This window comes from Mycteria americana, chromosome 1 (assembly GCF_035582795.1).
Source record: "Mycteria americana isolate JAX WOST 10 ecotype Jacksonville Zoo and Gardens chromosome 1, USCA_MyAme_1.0, whole genome shotgun sequence".
NCBI lineage: Eukaryota > Metazoa > Chordata > Aves > Ciconiiformes > Ciconiidae > Mycteria > Mycteria americana.
The window spans coordinates 17,008,428-17,023,248 of record NC_134365.1 but is presented as its reverse complement, the minus strand read 5'-3'; the positions used below and the strand labels follow the sequence as shown (position 1 = coordinate 17,023,248).

The 14,821-nt window shown below is 43.6% G+C and overlaps 2 protein-coding genes across 2 annotated transcripts in view; both read right to left on the bottom strand.

Annotated features, from left to right (window-relative positions):
* Positions 1–1,946, bottom strand: part of ABCD2 (ATP binding cassette subfamily D member 2) — a 48,504-nt gene extending 46,558 nt beyond the window's left edge. The window contains exon 1 of the mRNA XM_075492061.1: positions 196–1,946. Within this exon, the coding sequence (XP_075348176.1) occupies positions 196–1,131 (936 nt within the window). The 5' untranslated portion in view covers positions 1,132–1,946. The remainder of the gene's footprint in view (positions 1–195) is intronic.
* A 1,258-nt stretch (positions 1,947–3,204) lies between these two features.
* The window catches only part of SLC2A13 (solute carrier family 2 member 13), a 206,044-nt gene continuing 194,427 nt past the window's right edge, over positions 3,205–14,821 (bottom strand). Inside the window, exon 11 of the mRNA XM_075492063.1 lies at positions 3,205–3,296. Coding sequence (XP_075348178.1) covers positions 3,220–3,296 — 77 coding nt within the window. The 3' untranslated portion in view covers positions 3,205–3,219. The remainder of the gene's footprint in view (positions 3,297–14,821) is intronic.

The following is a 14,821-nucleotide window of genomic DNA, read 5'->3' as shown; positions in this document are numbered from 1 at the left end:
GAGGGAACTATGGTCCGCTCCCCCCAGATACTGCCTGCGAGATTGCATTTTCCTAGGAAACGGGAAGTGCCAGCAGTGAACAGGTTTAAATGTCAGAGGCACCCAAAGTGCTCGGGGAGGGCAGCAAAGGAAGTGTGGGTCAGCTCCGGCACTGCAGAAGCAACCCCAACACCCTCCGATTTTTCTCCTCCTTACCTTGTGCCCTCGGTAAAAGGCGATCTCTTCCACATTGGCAATGATGCGCGAATGCATGAAGCGCAGATAGCCCTTCTTGTGCGCCTCCTCAGCCACCAGCTTGCCAAACTTGGGAGAGCAGGCTTTGAGCACGCGGGCCGTGGAGTAGACAAGGAGTCCAGCCAGGAGCGTGGGCCCGATGGGGTTAGCCCCCCGGGACCGTGCTGTGCAGATGAGGGTGTAGGAGGTGAGCACGACATCCAGGATGGGCTTGGTGAGGTTGGAGTAGAGATGTGCCACAGACTGTGAGAACATCATGATGTCCTCAGTGAGAGACTGGTCAGGGTTGGCCAACCGCCCGTCCATGCTGATCACCCTGTAGTAAGTCTGGTTGGCAAAGTAGGTCTCATAGGCGTGATCCACCAGGCGCGTGCGGAAGGCAAGGGCCAGCTTGCACTCCAGGTACCGTATGGTGCTGTTCACGAAAGTGGCCGGGATTGCAATCATCAGCCATTTGATTAATTTGAAGACAAAGCTCCTGGGCTTTTTTTCCACGATGCTTTTCACAATCTTCCCATCGAGGGCGGCCACATAGATGGAGAGGAAGGTCCTAGAAACCAGAGCGACTGAGTGGAGGCAGAGCAAGCCCAGCTCGGCGCTCACCAGTTTTGGGAAGAACAGCTTGCGAAGTTCCAGCAGCTGCTTGAAAAATTCCGCGTTCACCGCCGGGGAGGCTCTGCCCCGGCTGCCGGCGCGGTGCGGCGCCTCCCGGCCCCCGTCAGCCCGGCCGGCATCCTGCGAGCCGCCTGTGCAGCCCGCTCGCTTCATGCGCCTGCGGATGATGGGATAGAGGATTTTGAGCCCGTACGCCGCAGCCAGCAGGCACGCAGCCCTCTTCGCGGCGCTCGCCCTGCTCCATTGCACCCGCCGGGCCGCCGCATGCAGCATGTGGGTCATCCTGCCCCGCCGGAGGCACCGCTTCGCGCCGGTCCTAGCGGGGGCGGCTCATGCCCCGCGGGAAGGTCGGCCCCGCCGGGTCTTCATCGGGCCGCCGGGGGCCCCGGCTGCCCGCCGGCCGCCCTGCCCTGACAGATGGCGAACGAGCCCTGCCTCCGAGGGGCGATGGTTGCCTTCAAAGCGCGGCGCGTTGCACCACGCAGCCCGGCGCCGCGCAGCCCGCCCCGCCGACCACCATTGGCTGTGCGGCGCGGGGCGGCACCGGCAGCGGCCCGGCTTCCCCGCACCGCGGCGCCGGCCCCGGCCGCAGCCGCCCGCTCGGGGCCCGGCCGCCGCGGCAGCACCACCGGCTGCGGCAGCCGCAGCAAGCGCGGGTCCTCCGGCACTTGGCCCCGGCTTGACAGCAGGTGCCCCGGAGCTCGGCCCCAGCTGCAGCGTTGATCCCCCGGAGCTCGGCCTGGCTGGACGGCGGGTTCCCTGAGCTCGGCCCGGTAGCGCCCCAGCTCCCCTCAGGCTGCGGCCGGCCCTTTCCTTCCGCCTGCCCTGCGGAGCAGGCACCGCCTCCGGCCCCGGCCCCGGCCCCGTCAGCGGCGCGGGGGGGGGGGGACGGACACGGCGACGACGGGGAGAGCTCGGCAGCCCCGGCGGCGGCGGGGCACCGTGTCACCCCCGGCGCCCGCCCGAGCCCTCCCCGGGGCGGGGGGTCCGTAACGCCGCCGCGGGGGGGGCGCCTGGTGCGGGGCGAGCGGCGGCTCGGCGCGACGGGAGGCGGGCGAGGGTGGCTGAGGGGCAGCCTCGGGTCGGAAACCGGGCCGGGCGGCTGCGGGAGGGAGCCGGGCAGCACGGCGTCTCCGGGGCTGCGCTTTCAAAATAGGCGTAATTTATTTCCTGTCCTCTCGTCAAAAGGAAGCCGGTATTGTGCTGTTGCAGCGTAATTGGGCAAAAACAACCCCGAGCGATTCGTGCGGTCCCTGCAGCAAAACCAGGCTAAGTTCGCACAAAGGAAGTAACAATAAAGGCAGTTGTCTTGCTGCTTTATTTTTCTCTCGCCCTAATTTCTTATTCCTACTTCTGCACTTGTTTGGAAAAGGTATAGTATTTGAAATTACAGGGGGAGGATCAGAGTACTTAAAAAATACTTCGAGTCCTTTCACACTTTGAAAATGAAGTAATGAGGTAACTGCATCAGTGGTATATGATAAAGCATTAGTTTAGGATGTGTGTGTAAAAGTAGGTTTGAAATATGTGTTATTAGGCATTCACAGGAGAGCTGAGGAGTCCAGCCTTCCCCTAGAAATGGAGAGTGAGGCCACCTACCTCGCTGTAACTTGGCATATGCAGACTGAAATCAAGTCACATTACTGTTATAAAACAGTCCTCTTTGGACAGAGTGCAGTGATGATGTTTAGATAGTGACACAAGCTTCAGGATGAAGAAATGATATCTTTGATTTGAGAGAGCACTTTGCTTTTAAAAATCAGGCATCGCTTATCAAAACATCCAGGTGCCTTCCAAAAAGCGCTGTAAGCCAAGACCAGCAAGACAAGACTAAGTAAGATCTATTTCTCACTTCTTCTTAGGAGGCTGCACAAATGGTGTCCATAATGGGCTGCTGGAAAGTTATGTAGAGTAGATGTGGGGTAATCTTGGAGCTTATTAGACTTTCTGCCAGTGGGGATAGGATAGAGATCTGGATAGAGCTCCTTCTGGCTTTTGGGTTTTTTAATACACAACTCGAAGTAAAGCTAGGAAAATGTTGTCAAAATCTGAGCCAGAGCAGTACAGCTAACTTTCAGTTACTGAGTAGGCCTGCTTTCACTGCAGATTATTTTGTCAATAAAACAGAGAGGTTTTTCAGCACACAAAGACACTGATAAGATACACTGGCTGAGAAATTGCTTTGCTTAGGGTTTGTTGTTTTTTAATCATGATCTCCACTCTGTACTTCCCATTCTGTCTTGCGTGTATCACAGCATACTCTTAGATTTTGCCAAACCACAGTTATTTGCGATATTCCATTACTCTAGCGTTTTCTTACCAAGGGGAAAGTTCACAGATCTCTTTCGGTTCTGCATATCTGCTGACCTTTCACTTCACAAGATCCTGGAGGACTGAAGCTTTTGGTGACTTTTTGGTAAGTGCAGACATACACCCCGCAGTCGGATCTGTGGGAACATTTAAGTAGAGCAAATGTGACTATGCAGTGTTTTAGTCAATAAAAGCAATGTATTTTATTTCTTTGAAAGTAGGGAGAGAAGCCTAAACTGTTGTTTTAAATATACCCTTTCTTCTGTTCTTGCTGCCTCGAGAGTTTTGCTCTGCCACAGTCCTGCTCTGTAATCTATGCACAAACTCCTCTTTGTGAAAAATGGCCTTAGGTGGTAGATTTTTTTTTTTAGTGGTAAAGGCAGCAATTTTACTGCATTTAGTCATTAAAAAATTTCTCAATATTACTGGAAAAATAATTACCAAAGCTGCAGTAATATTGGTGCAGTGTTCAGTGCTCTTTTGTCTCCACAATTTCTACTGACTTTATTTTAATAAAATTCTGAAGATAAGTGCAATCAAATAAGTGCAAGTAACTTGCACTGTGGGGTTGGGGGGATGTTGATATTAGAACCAGAATATTTTGGGGTTTACCCTCTCTTAAGGAGAACCAAACACTTTTACACTTTTTTTTTTTTTTTAGTGCCAAGTGATTGTTTTTAAATCATATGGTTAGTTTTCATCAAACACATTAAAATAACTTGTGTGCATTTTCTGAATATAGGAACCAATAACTGAGGAGGAAGAGTAAGAGGAGCTTATCCTATTTTTGTAATTCTTTAATATTCTGTAGTAATTTTTCACTATTTTAAGTCCATATTTCAGCGGAACAGAATGCCATAATTCTGCTCCCAACTACAAAAATAAGATTGTTTATTATCCAAACAGTGCTTCTCTGATGACTGAAGTAACAGAATCACTGCCTATGGAAATGATTTGTGCTTGGATACAACCACAAAGCAGAAATAGAAGCAATGAATATCAGGCTGACTAAACTCCTTGAATGTTTGAACATGTAGGAACTTGAGTGTAATCATGGCAACACGAACGCCTCTTTTTTTCTCTTTTATTTTATGCCCACTGGCTCCCACTCCAGCACTTCATCATTGCACAACTTTGTGTCTGCTGTGGAGATAGCGGAGTTGGAACGTGCAGGTTATATGTAAGAGATATTATGTAAGAGATAGCAGTCAGCCTTCCTCAGTGATCATTTTTTAAAACCATTAAATTTGATTTAATGTTTCAAAAAATAAAATGTGCAGTTTTTGAAGCAAAAGGCTGCTTACCTGATGCCTTATATGCTCCTAACACAGAGTCCAAAGCCTGTAACATCAACCTTTGTGGAAAACTAGAATTTCCTCACTGCTTACAGAGTGCCATACACTGTGCCATACAGACATACAAAATAAAAAAATAAAGATACTGAAAAATAGATATAAATTGTGCCTTTTGTATCACTGCTATTTGGGATAATTAACATTTGAATACATATGTATCATGCATAAAGTATGTAACTGTTTATATGTGGATGAAGTATATATGAAATACATAAAATATGAATCCACACAGTGCCTGTTGTTTTCAATTATATACTAATACTGAACTGTAAATAATTTCTAAAATATGATGTACTGTAATATGGTGAGCTAGGAATTTCTGGTTTTTTCTTTAATGTTGAGCTGTATGTTAACATACTGGTGTGGGAATAGTAGGCCTCGATTTGAGCCAAATTCGACAGAGAATGATCATACAAGACCTTATTCAAGTAAATACCTTACTCTGAAGTCCTTCCGAAGTTTCTATTGACTTTCATGTAACCACTTACCTAAGTACAGAAATACACCCACAGTTTGCAACATCAAAGCAAACCAATGACAAATTAGACCTTTTCATCAGAAAAGGGCGATAAGGTATCTGACCTTTGATTTCAAATTCATAGCAGCAGAAATTGTCTTCTTATTCTGCCTGGTTTAGAGAAGCCATTGGCTATAGTCATGCACCTCGGTAGAATAGCCAGGTACTGTAATTTGTTTAGGATCTGGAGATCTAAGCCAAGCGAGAAGCTTCAGTTTTTAAGGTGACAGATGTGGAAGCTTGTTGAAGAAGTGTCACTGTGGTGAGACTGGCCTGATCCTACCAACAGTTGGTTCCAACTGTTTTGGTCCTAATGAGGCTGTATGGTACCCAGACTAGGCAGAGATGCATTATGGCAAGAGGGTAGAGAGGAGAGGGGAAATGGGAAGGTCCTGCCCTGTTGTTTGACTCCAGAGTGTAGGCACCACAGAGAAGGTGTAAATGGGGGGCATTTCTGCACCAGTAGCCCTCTTCCACTTATTCTGTCTTCTGTAAATTTAAACCCTGCATGTTTTGTAGGTTATGAGAATTTATCTGTAAGGCATTTGAGTGGTCTGGCTGATGGTACAATCAATAACAGACCGATCACAAACAGTTCTGACTTCTGAGAACAGCATGACTCTAGACAGAATACGGCTCTAGAAAGAAGTGTAAACAAGTTGTTCCCCCTTTACAGAGAGGGAGAGGGAAAAGGCCAAGGATAGAGAAGGTCAGTGTCAGCTGCTCCAACCACAGTGAACTGCTGACTAATGATCTCAAAGAATTACACTTTTAATATTTAGGCTTTAATACTTAAAAGCTTTCATAGCTGGATTTTTAAGACATATTGTTAAATTTATTTCTTATTGCACACAGAAAACTCAGCTGAACCCAGCAATTCCAGAAAAATACAATTATGGGAAGCATGTGTCTAGTTTATGCCTTCAGAAGACTCAAATATGTTATGTTTTTTGGTTTTTGCTTTAAATTTGTAAGGGTTTGTGCTCTCAGATCATCTGAAGAAAATGCTAACATTTCTTTATTAATCCTTTGCCCAAGTGCATTGTAAACACTTAAACAAGCTACATGCCAAGTGCAATAGTACAGGTATAAGTGGTAAAATCATGTAGCTGGTATCAATTAGCAATAGTTATATTAGCACTGCCTGCAGCAGAGCCAGTGTGCTCTACTCTGCAAAAGTGCAGGCAGGAATAAATCCACTAAAATAATCTATCCTACTCATGCACCCCAAACATGAGATCTGCTGCCATCCTTTTGTCATGCCGCAAGAGTTTATTTGAGGGGTTGCAGCTGGTAGGTATGACAATAAAAAGATTGTTTACGGCAATTAACTTTTATTTGGGAGATTTCTAAATATGAAGAATAACCAAACTGGTTCAGGCCAGTCCTCCGCTAAGCACAGTATTCTGTCTCTTAGAGCACAATAGCTCTAAGCAGATACCCAAGGAAGAATAAGAATTGCAATTACATGTGATGCTACCTACCCTGCTGTAGCTCTATACGCTCCCAACCTCTGGCCATTTTCAGCTGTGAGAGTTTCATGAGACTGAGAGGCTTTTCTGTGAAATATTCCACTCTTACAAGTACTTTTACAAGTACTTGTCCAGTCTCTCTTGAAATCATGTAAACTCTTACATAAATAATAACATCCTTTGGCAGGCAATTCCTCAGATCTACCATCCCGTACGTGAAGAACCACTCCTTTCTGCTTGCTTTGACCCTGGCTCCCACAAGCTCCGCTTTATGGCCACCTATGCCTGTTCTGGAAGAGGCATTCAACAATGGAGCTCGCTCTTGCTCTCTCCCCCTCTCCCCCTGTTCCCCACAACTTTCCCATACCACTCATGGGTTTGTCAGCCTCTGTTTCATATCAGCCCTCAGCCCCTGAGAGCATGGATGCAAGAACTAAATATTCTCTCCACTCTCTCTTGTATTTTAGCCAATGGCAGGAACTTCCCTTTTATTTCACGGCTACTTAGTTTCCTTTAAACCTTCAGTAACAGATGTTGTCAACAGCCTTAATTAAATCCATCAAGACTACAGCAATCACTCTTTTCTACACGCTTACAAGGCAGCACTTCCATCTACAGAAGCTATGCTGGCTCTTCACGTGCTGGCCTATATTATAGTTCCTGCTATTTTTTTGTGCTACAGAAGTAGGCTTTCTGGATTGTCACAGCATCTTTTTTTTTTTTTTTCTCATTTGTGTCACATTTGCTACCCTCTGGTCTCCAAAACCAAGGCAGTTTTAAGCGGTCCTTTTCACACTGCTGCATTATAGAACTTTTCAGTGAATACCATTTCACCTTGGTGCTATGCTAGTGTTCATTCTGTCTTGGTAAGATCATTTTGACCTTGTCTACTGTTATTTTCACTTTGGACAGATCCTCTGCTGAGTTCCCTAGAAAGGATTCCTGCAAAAAGTTCTCCCCCATTTCCTCATCAATGAGTACTGATACAAAGAAACCTAACTTACCTTTTCTGTAACATCCATGTCTCTTCTGAGCACTTGTGTTGTACCTTGGTCATCAACTGGCCTTACAGACTTTCTAGCAGACTTTTGCTCCTGGTTGATGTGTAAGAAGAATGATTTAGTAGTTTTGTTCCTTTGCTTAGTTGTTTCCCAAATTCTTTTTGGCCTATCTAATTGTATTTTTATGATTATCAAAGTTCATGTTCCTTTCTGTTATCTTCTTTTGAATGCAGTATAGCTTTTTGCTATGGTTCAGACTGTCTCTTTGCTTCAAGTCTGGTATCCTTCAGCTTTCTCCTAGCCACATGTAAGGATTTAATTCTTTTAGATCCCTCTCCTAATTGTTTTTTAACAAGCCTCACATTGTTCCCTTACTGGAGTTTAGCACAACTATAGAGGATTCTTTAGTCTTTGTTGCTCTTTGTAGAAATATTGTTTTTATAAAGTGGGGATTCCAGCATGAGATTCTGAACCAGATCTTGATGTTCTGCATCAAGCTAAGGACTGCACTTTGTCTTGAGGGCTCATTCTGTGAAAAATAATTCCATCTAAATAATATCACCTAAGAATGGCATCTGCTTCGTGTAGCAATGTGTCAATATACTGTTGTCAACGGTACTGTCCTGGCTGGTGGTTTGACATGTAGATCCAATCCCATGTTCTTCCCAACTGGGCTTTGAATTTCAGCCCATGTAGATTATGTGCTTCTCTCTGAGGTGGCTGGTTTGCAATGTTTGGAAACTATTTAGCCTCTCTAATATCTAGTCTTTGGACTAATGGCATCATCCCTTTCTTTTTATGCTCACTCCTAACTCCTGCAAACCTAATGTAATGGATCCAGCTCAGCAAGGAGTGCACATCAGGAGAAACAACCAGAAGAGGTGGTCTCTCATTGCACTATTTCCAATACAGGAGAGCCAAAACTGATCTTCTATTGAATGGCTGGGTAGTCATTGATTTCAATATATGTTGTAGGTATTTAAACTGGGGTTACATACCAAATGAATGCTACTCAAGTCATACAGCAATTTACTGTAATTTTTCTAATCTAATGCTGATACCTTGTACATGAACATAAGGAAGCCCACTGTTTTTCTTTAGATATTTGGCTGAAGATTAATGTTTTGCAGTAAAATATAAAAATCCTTGGGCTTTCTGCAATTTCTAGAATTCTTTGAACTAGTGCCCTTAGAGTAAATCAAAAAAGGCCTCTGCCCTTTAAAGGTGAATGGGGAAGGGACTTTTCGTTAAATTAATTGAAAGAGAGTTCTGTCTTTCAAGAGGAACTACTTTTTAAAGGGGAACTTTGTTTTTAAAACAAGTTTTGTCTTCTGTTTTAAACCTCCTCAGACTCTATCATGACTTTGCAGTATCACAACAATCTTTTAAAAAGAACTCCTTTAGGGCAAAGCCATCAACCAAGTTAGTATAAAACACCACAAGGATAGTGTTACTTTGTTTCTCCATAAGCTGTTTTTTCAGGCAGGGGAACGGGCAGAGGAGCATTGACTGGGAGAAGACTGTGCAACTCCTCTGTAAACAAAGTTTAAGCACTGGGTTTGCCAAACAAGAGCTTTCACTTGGAACAGACTCAGGTTTTTTCAGTCATGCATTCCTAGCATTAGATAATTAGGTCAATATTTAGGCACCTAAGTAAGTGTATCCTAGCATTTAAAAGTACTAGAAGTTCCCACCCTGGACAGAGGATTCAAAAGCATTTCAGTTACTCTGCATCTCTTACATAGTTATCTACGGATGGATTTAGTCACCTAATGCTAGATATCAAGATCAAACATTTTGGGCAAAAATCAAAGTTAAAATATGTTAAATTAACACACAAAAAATCAGTAATGTTGTAAAATATTTAAACCCAACTGTGAGAATCCCTAGGGTTTTTTTTTACTACACATTCATCTGTTTAGTAATCCCTTCCTTTGTTATAATGAGCATTAGACGAGGACACTTGCTGGGAAGTGGAAGATTCATTAAGAACCCTGAGAACCATTTGCAGTTAGTTCTAAGAAATTATTTGAAAACACATCCTCTCTCTCTCACTGTCTCCATTGAGTATAAGATTTTACATAAGCAGTGTCGGTTCACTCAAGGGAAAGACTGTCCTGCTTAGGGAAAGAAGGGCATTCAAATCTTCAGGGTACAATAATGCTGCAGACAGCAGCACACACTTTCACTTCATGCAGTTTCAGTTATCTAACCTATCTGCTTCCTCTCTGGGTGTTGGGACATAGAGTAGGAGCCTAAATTCGGTGCTCTGGGTCACCTGGCAGAAGACACCCCCTCTCTCTTATTTGATTATATAGGATTTCTGTGAGGACTTACTCAAAGCTGGGTGCCAAAAGTTGCGTGGTCAATGTTCCAACACCAGCCTTCATGGAGAAATGCAGTCTTACATCAGATAGATAGTACGCTGCTTTGGACTGCTTTGCCACATCACTTCTAGCCACAGCTGATCTGATAATGAAGCAGCATGATGGAGGGCAAAACTCAAGTGCTGAAGGACTACAGCTGCAACAGTTACTTTAGCAACAGGTGGAAAGCTGTTCTGAAGAAGATCCTGTATAATACTTTCTTAACAAAGGAACGTGAAATGTAGTTATTCTGAAGAGTGTCTGTTAAAAAGTTACAAAAAAGGGAAATCTTGAAGGCTTTTTTCTTTAAACTTCAGTTTCTGATGCACAGAGGAAGTCTCCTTGTTCCATACTTATGTCACTTCCCAGAGAAGCAACTCAGCTCCATGAAACTCATTCTTATGACCTTTGAAAAATTAATAATAATGTCCTGTAATTCTTTGAAAGTGTGGCAACACTCAAAAAGTCAAATCAATTATTTCAAAATGTTGACAGTCAAGGTGCAATATTTAGACACTGAAAATCTGGACTCATATGCATCTCAGGTCTTACTTCACTGTTTGCTTTGCCTTTGGTGAAGACAGGACTGATTATTTTATGACCATTTGAAAGGTACTTTAGCTTTATCTGCAGAAAATAATTTGAGGAGGGGAAGTTTTCTTATATTGAAAAATAATTGATTCAGGCTGCCACATCACTTTTTCTAGATTCTACTAGCTACTGATATCTACCAGATTCAATAAATCAAACATAAAGAAAAGTGCAGTCTTTTCCTTTAAATCCAGATAATGCCATGGAATATTAAGGGTGGTACAGAAAAATATCAATACTGTGTTAGAAAAACAAAAGTAAAAGGGACTGGATCATGTCATGCCTGAAAGTACCTTTTAGACATAGTATGAACAAGTTAAACACTTACACTAGATGGAAATGCAAACAAAATAGAAAAGATTATTTCAAGTGATGAAATGAGTTAAATAATCTTTCAATCTGCCATCTGTCATATTAGCTGTAGAGACACACACACCTAAAATATAGATATATTTTACTATGAAGATTTTAATCTAGTGTTGTTACAAGAAACAATAATGCATACTAATCAGAAATACTGGGGATATCTCAATGATAAAAAATTCTGTCCAATAAGTTTATTCAGTTTAATTGGTGATATTTTAGAGAAGCAGATCTTCTCACTTTTATAACCTTTTAGCTGTGGATTCTATAAACACCCTAGCAAAATTAAATATTAGAAAGAAAAAAACTTGGGTCATTTTTAATATTAGGCTCCTAATATCTGCTCTGAGCACTCTCCACATTGTTGTATTAATGACAATCGAGCATTGGTACCCTGAAAAATGTTAGGCTAAAGATAACTCAGTAAGGAAACACTGCAGGAAAAAACTTCTATAGAATTTTAATGGTTGTTTTGTAAATGGGTGCCTTCACTTGCTGCACTGATGGCAGTGAGTCAGAGGGAAGGGAGCGAGGGGAGCTGCGTTGCTGCGGAGATGCCCCGGGAGCACAGGGAGCACCCACAGCTCTGCATCCCTCCTTGAGGGTTTGCCGCTATTTACACACAAAGCTCATCAGGCAGCTCCAAGGGCAACGACGCCTACTAGTAGAAAATGCTCATTGATTCCCCCGTTGCCCCTAAAATATCTGAGGAAAAGCAGGATGGGGAGGAAGTTGCTTCTTTCTTGCCCTAAAAATTATGGTGATTGTAGCAGTGACAAGCCGGGCCTGAAAGACAAAACATCAACAACTGTGTAACCCACTGCACTAACTGTGAATTCGATTCACTTGGGACAGCAAGAGGCTTGTGATTCCCTTGCAAAAGGACAATGGCTTCTGGCAGCAACCTGTATGGAAATGCTAGCGGTAGAGGAAGGGTGGCAGCAACCGGAGCATCACCTCCTCCCCATCAGCCTGCAGCACTTGGCTTTCTGCATCCTTCTCCTTTTGTTGTCTGTCCCTGTACCACCCTCTCCCTCTTCTCTGCCAGCATTGGGCAGTCTGGGGGCATGGAGAGCAGCTGCCTTGGCACTCCCAGGGAGGAGGAGGCCCTGCAGGAGGGCCCGGAGGCCCTGCCAGAAGGCAGCAAACTTTCCCTGTGGTGGCCATTGCCTCCCCTCTCCATTCCCAGCACCACACACAGCAGCCTTCCCTCCGTCCTCAGCAGCAGAAAATGAACTGGGTCGGCGGCAGCCGGTGAGTGAAACTCTTCAAAGGCTGCCAGAAATGGCTCCATGCTGAGCCATTGTCCCCTCACAGACCAGGCACAGCCATGGTGTATGAGACAGCCCTGGTGTCCCCTCACAAACCGGGCACAGCCACGGTGGGTGTGACAGACCGAGTGTCTCTTCACAGACCAGTAACGCCATGGTGTGTGTAACGGCCCTGGTGTCCCCTCACAGAACGGCAGGGCCATGGTGTGTGTTTCAGGCCTGGTGTCCCCTCACAGACCAGCAGGCCATGGTGGGTGTGACAGCCCCGGTGTCCCCTCCTGAACCAGACTGTGTGAGGAGATGCAGATGCCCTCCCACACCAGGCAGGCTGGGTCACGTTTGGGCCTAAGATCTCTCCACAGACTGGGGCTGGGTGAGGCTCTCCCGCCTGGGCCTTTCCTCATGCCTTCACGAGTAGCAGTGATTACCATTTGGGGAAAAAGATGTATAGTTATTGAGATTCACTGAAATAGTAAAATAATCACCAACTGAGTTGTAACGTTAAAAAAAGAGGATAATAGTTTCTTTAGGTGCTGTGCCATCTGCCTATCTACTAGAAATTTAAACCCCACAGATTTTGTCAGCCATTTGAAAGTAGCTTTGCTAAACACAGCTTTATAATCATCCTGACTCATTGCAGAATCAAACTAAAATAATGCCTTACCCATCTGGAAGTCTTCCCAGCAAAATGAGGTTTCTGAAAGTTGCCTATGTGAAGCAGCGGGAAGGGAGAGCTTCAGTATGAAAAAAAAAACCCCAAACAAATAACCCCGACTTTGTCCTAAATGCCAGTCTATCATACTGTTCTGTCTGTAAGAAAAAGCAGTGTGTAGTATTGCAGTCACTTAGCAAACAGCAAATCATCTTGCTGCTTTCTGCTGCTGTTAATTATCTGTCAGGATTCCTTGGGTGAGTCTGGGATTTGCATTTAGCTGTCAGAAAAACTATCCATTACTGGGGCTTCTACCCACTGCAAGGGTAAATGTTTTGTGCATATGTTTAGAAAGTGTGTTCTAACTTTAAGCACAGTAAAAAAAAAATAGAAAAAATATAATTCCAAGGGGATACTCCATATTTCTAACTCCCCCTAAAAAGTCCTAATCTTACTGACCCAATGATTGCAGCCATGTTTACCCTGCTCACAGCAGTGACCCAGAGCTCCAATTTTATGCACCATGTCCTGTAGGCAATTCATTTAAGACTGTGTTTAAGTAGTGAGATATGTAGTTTAAGGTATAACTGCCTCCTAAATTGCACAAGCAACAGCAGCTTGATAAGACTCGCAGTGAAAATCTATTTTTCTTACATTTTTTACAAACTGTTCACAATATTCTGTAAAGTCCCAAAAGGTAGAAACTTGTACTGTGGTCCTTTGTTTTCTTTGCTGATATGATTTTGTAACTACGTTGTAGCATGTCAAAGAAAATTAGGAGAAATTAATATATTGACAAAGATTTATAATGTTTTAAGAAATTAAGAATTGATAAAAAGTTGCATTACAGGTCAACTGCCTAAAAGCTTTTCCTTCTGAATATTCAGTGTATTTGGAAACCCTAAGATAGAATGCGGTCCTATTCTCACCTGAGTAAACCAGGATCAGTCAAAGAGACTTCAACAGAGATATGTTGACTTTACTACCTGAAGGTTTGATCCATTATAACATAACATAACATAACATAACATAACATAACATAACATAACATAACATAACATAACATAACATATTTGTCCTAAATTCTCAATACCATTGATGAGAAATTCAAGCCATGACTCAAGATTATACTTTTACAATTAAAACAATAATTATTTGCATCTTTCAGGAGCAGAATCATATTAAAGCAGGAAAGGAGAAAGCAAAAGGTAAACAGTTCTAGCCATCTTGGATTTTACATTGTTATATAAATGCTTTAATTGATTCACTTAGGAAAAACTTTCAAAGCATTTGGAGTGAGACTCCAACTGTAGCATAACAGTTGTAATGCGTTTGCCTGACTGCATGTAACTTTTAGAGCAAAGTCTTGTTCTAGGTTTACTACACTGAATTCCAGCAGGAAGAGGAGGGAGTAGGAGAAGGCATGAATGAATGAATGAATGTGCCCAATTTAAGTTTGACTGAATTACTTATGTTACTATATTTTGTTGGTATGTGCTGACACACGGGATTGCTTGAAGCCTCACAGTGACAACCACGTGGTCGACTAGCCTAACACACATATACACAGCTATTTTTCTGCGCTACGTAAAAGAATGTTAGGCTCATTGAAGTACTTTACACTGGCATTTGCAGAAGTAGGCCAGCTTATTTGTATTTTGAATCTGAAAGTGAAATAATAGAATTAAATTTATCCCTGTCATAGCAGAAGACATTTCAAACAGGAAAGAGAAAGAAAACAGTAAGAGAAGGTAGTTACAACTGTAGTAAGAGTAGTCAGTTTTCTCCTCAGCAGCTGGGAAAAAAGAGACAGTATAGGGAAGCTCCACCACTGAAGCTGGTGCCCCCCCATGCCCAGAGCAGATGCACTGGTATTTACAGGAGGAGGAAAAACAGGTGGACAGTATGGACACAATCTCTGAAATGAAAACCTTTACCTAAGGGAATGTGGGACCAACCAGCAGCTTGTTGCCCCCATCACTTTCCCAGTCTCCTGGAGGCCTGTGAGTTCTCAAAATATCTGTTTTCTCAGGGATTTATTGGTCTAAGCCACATAATTTATGTTACAACTATG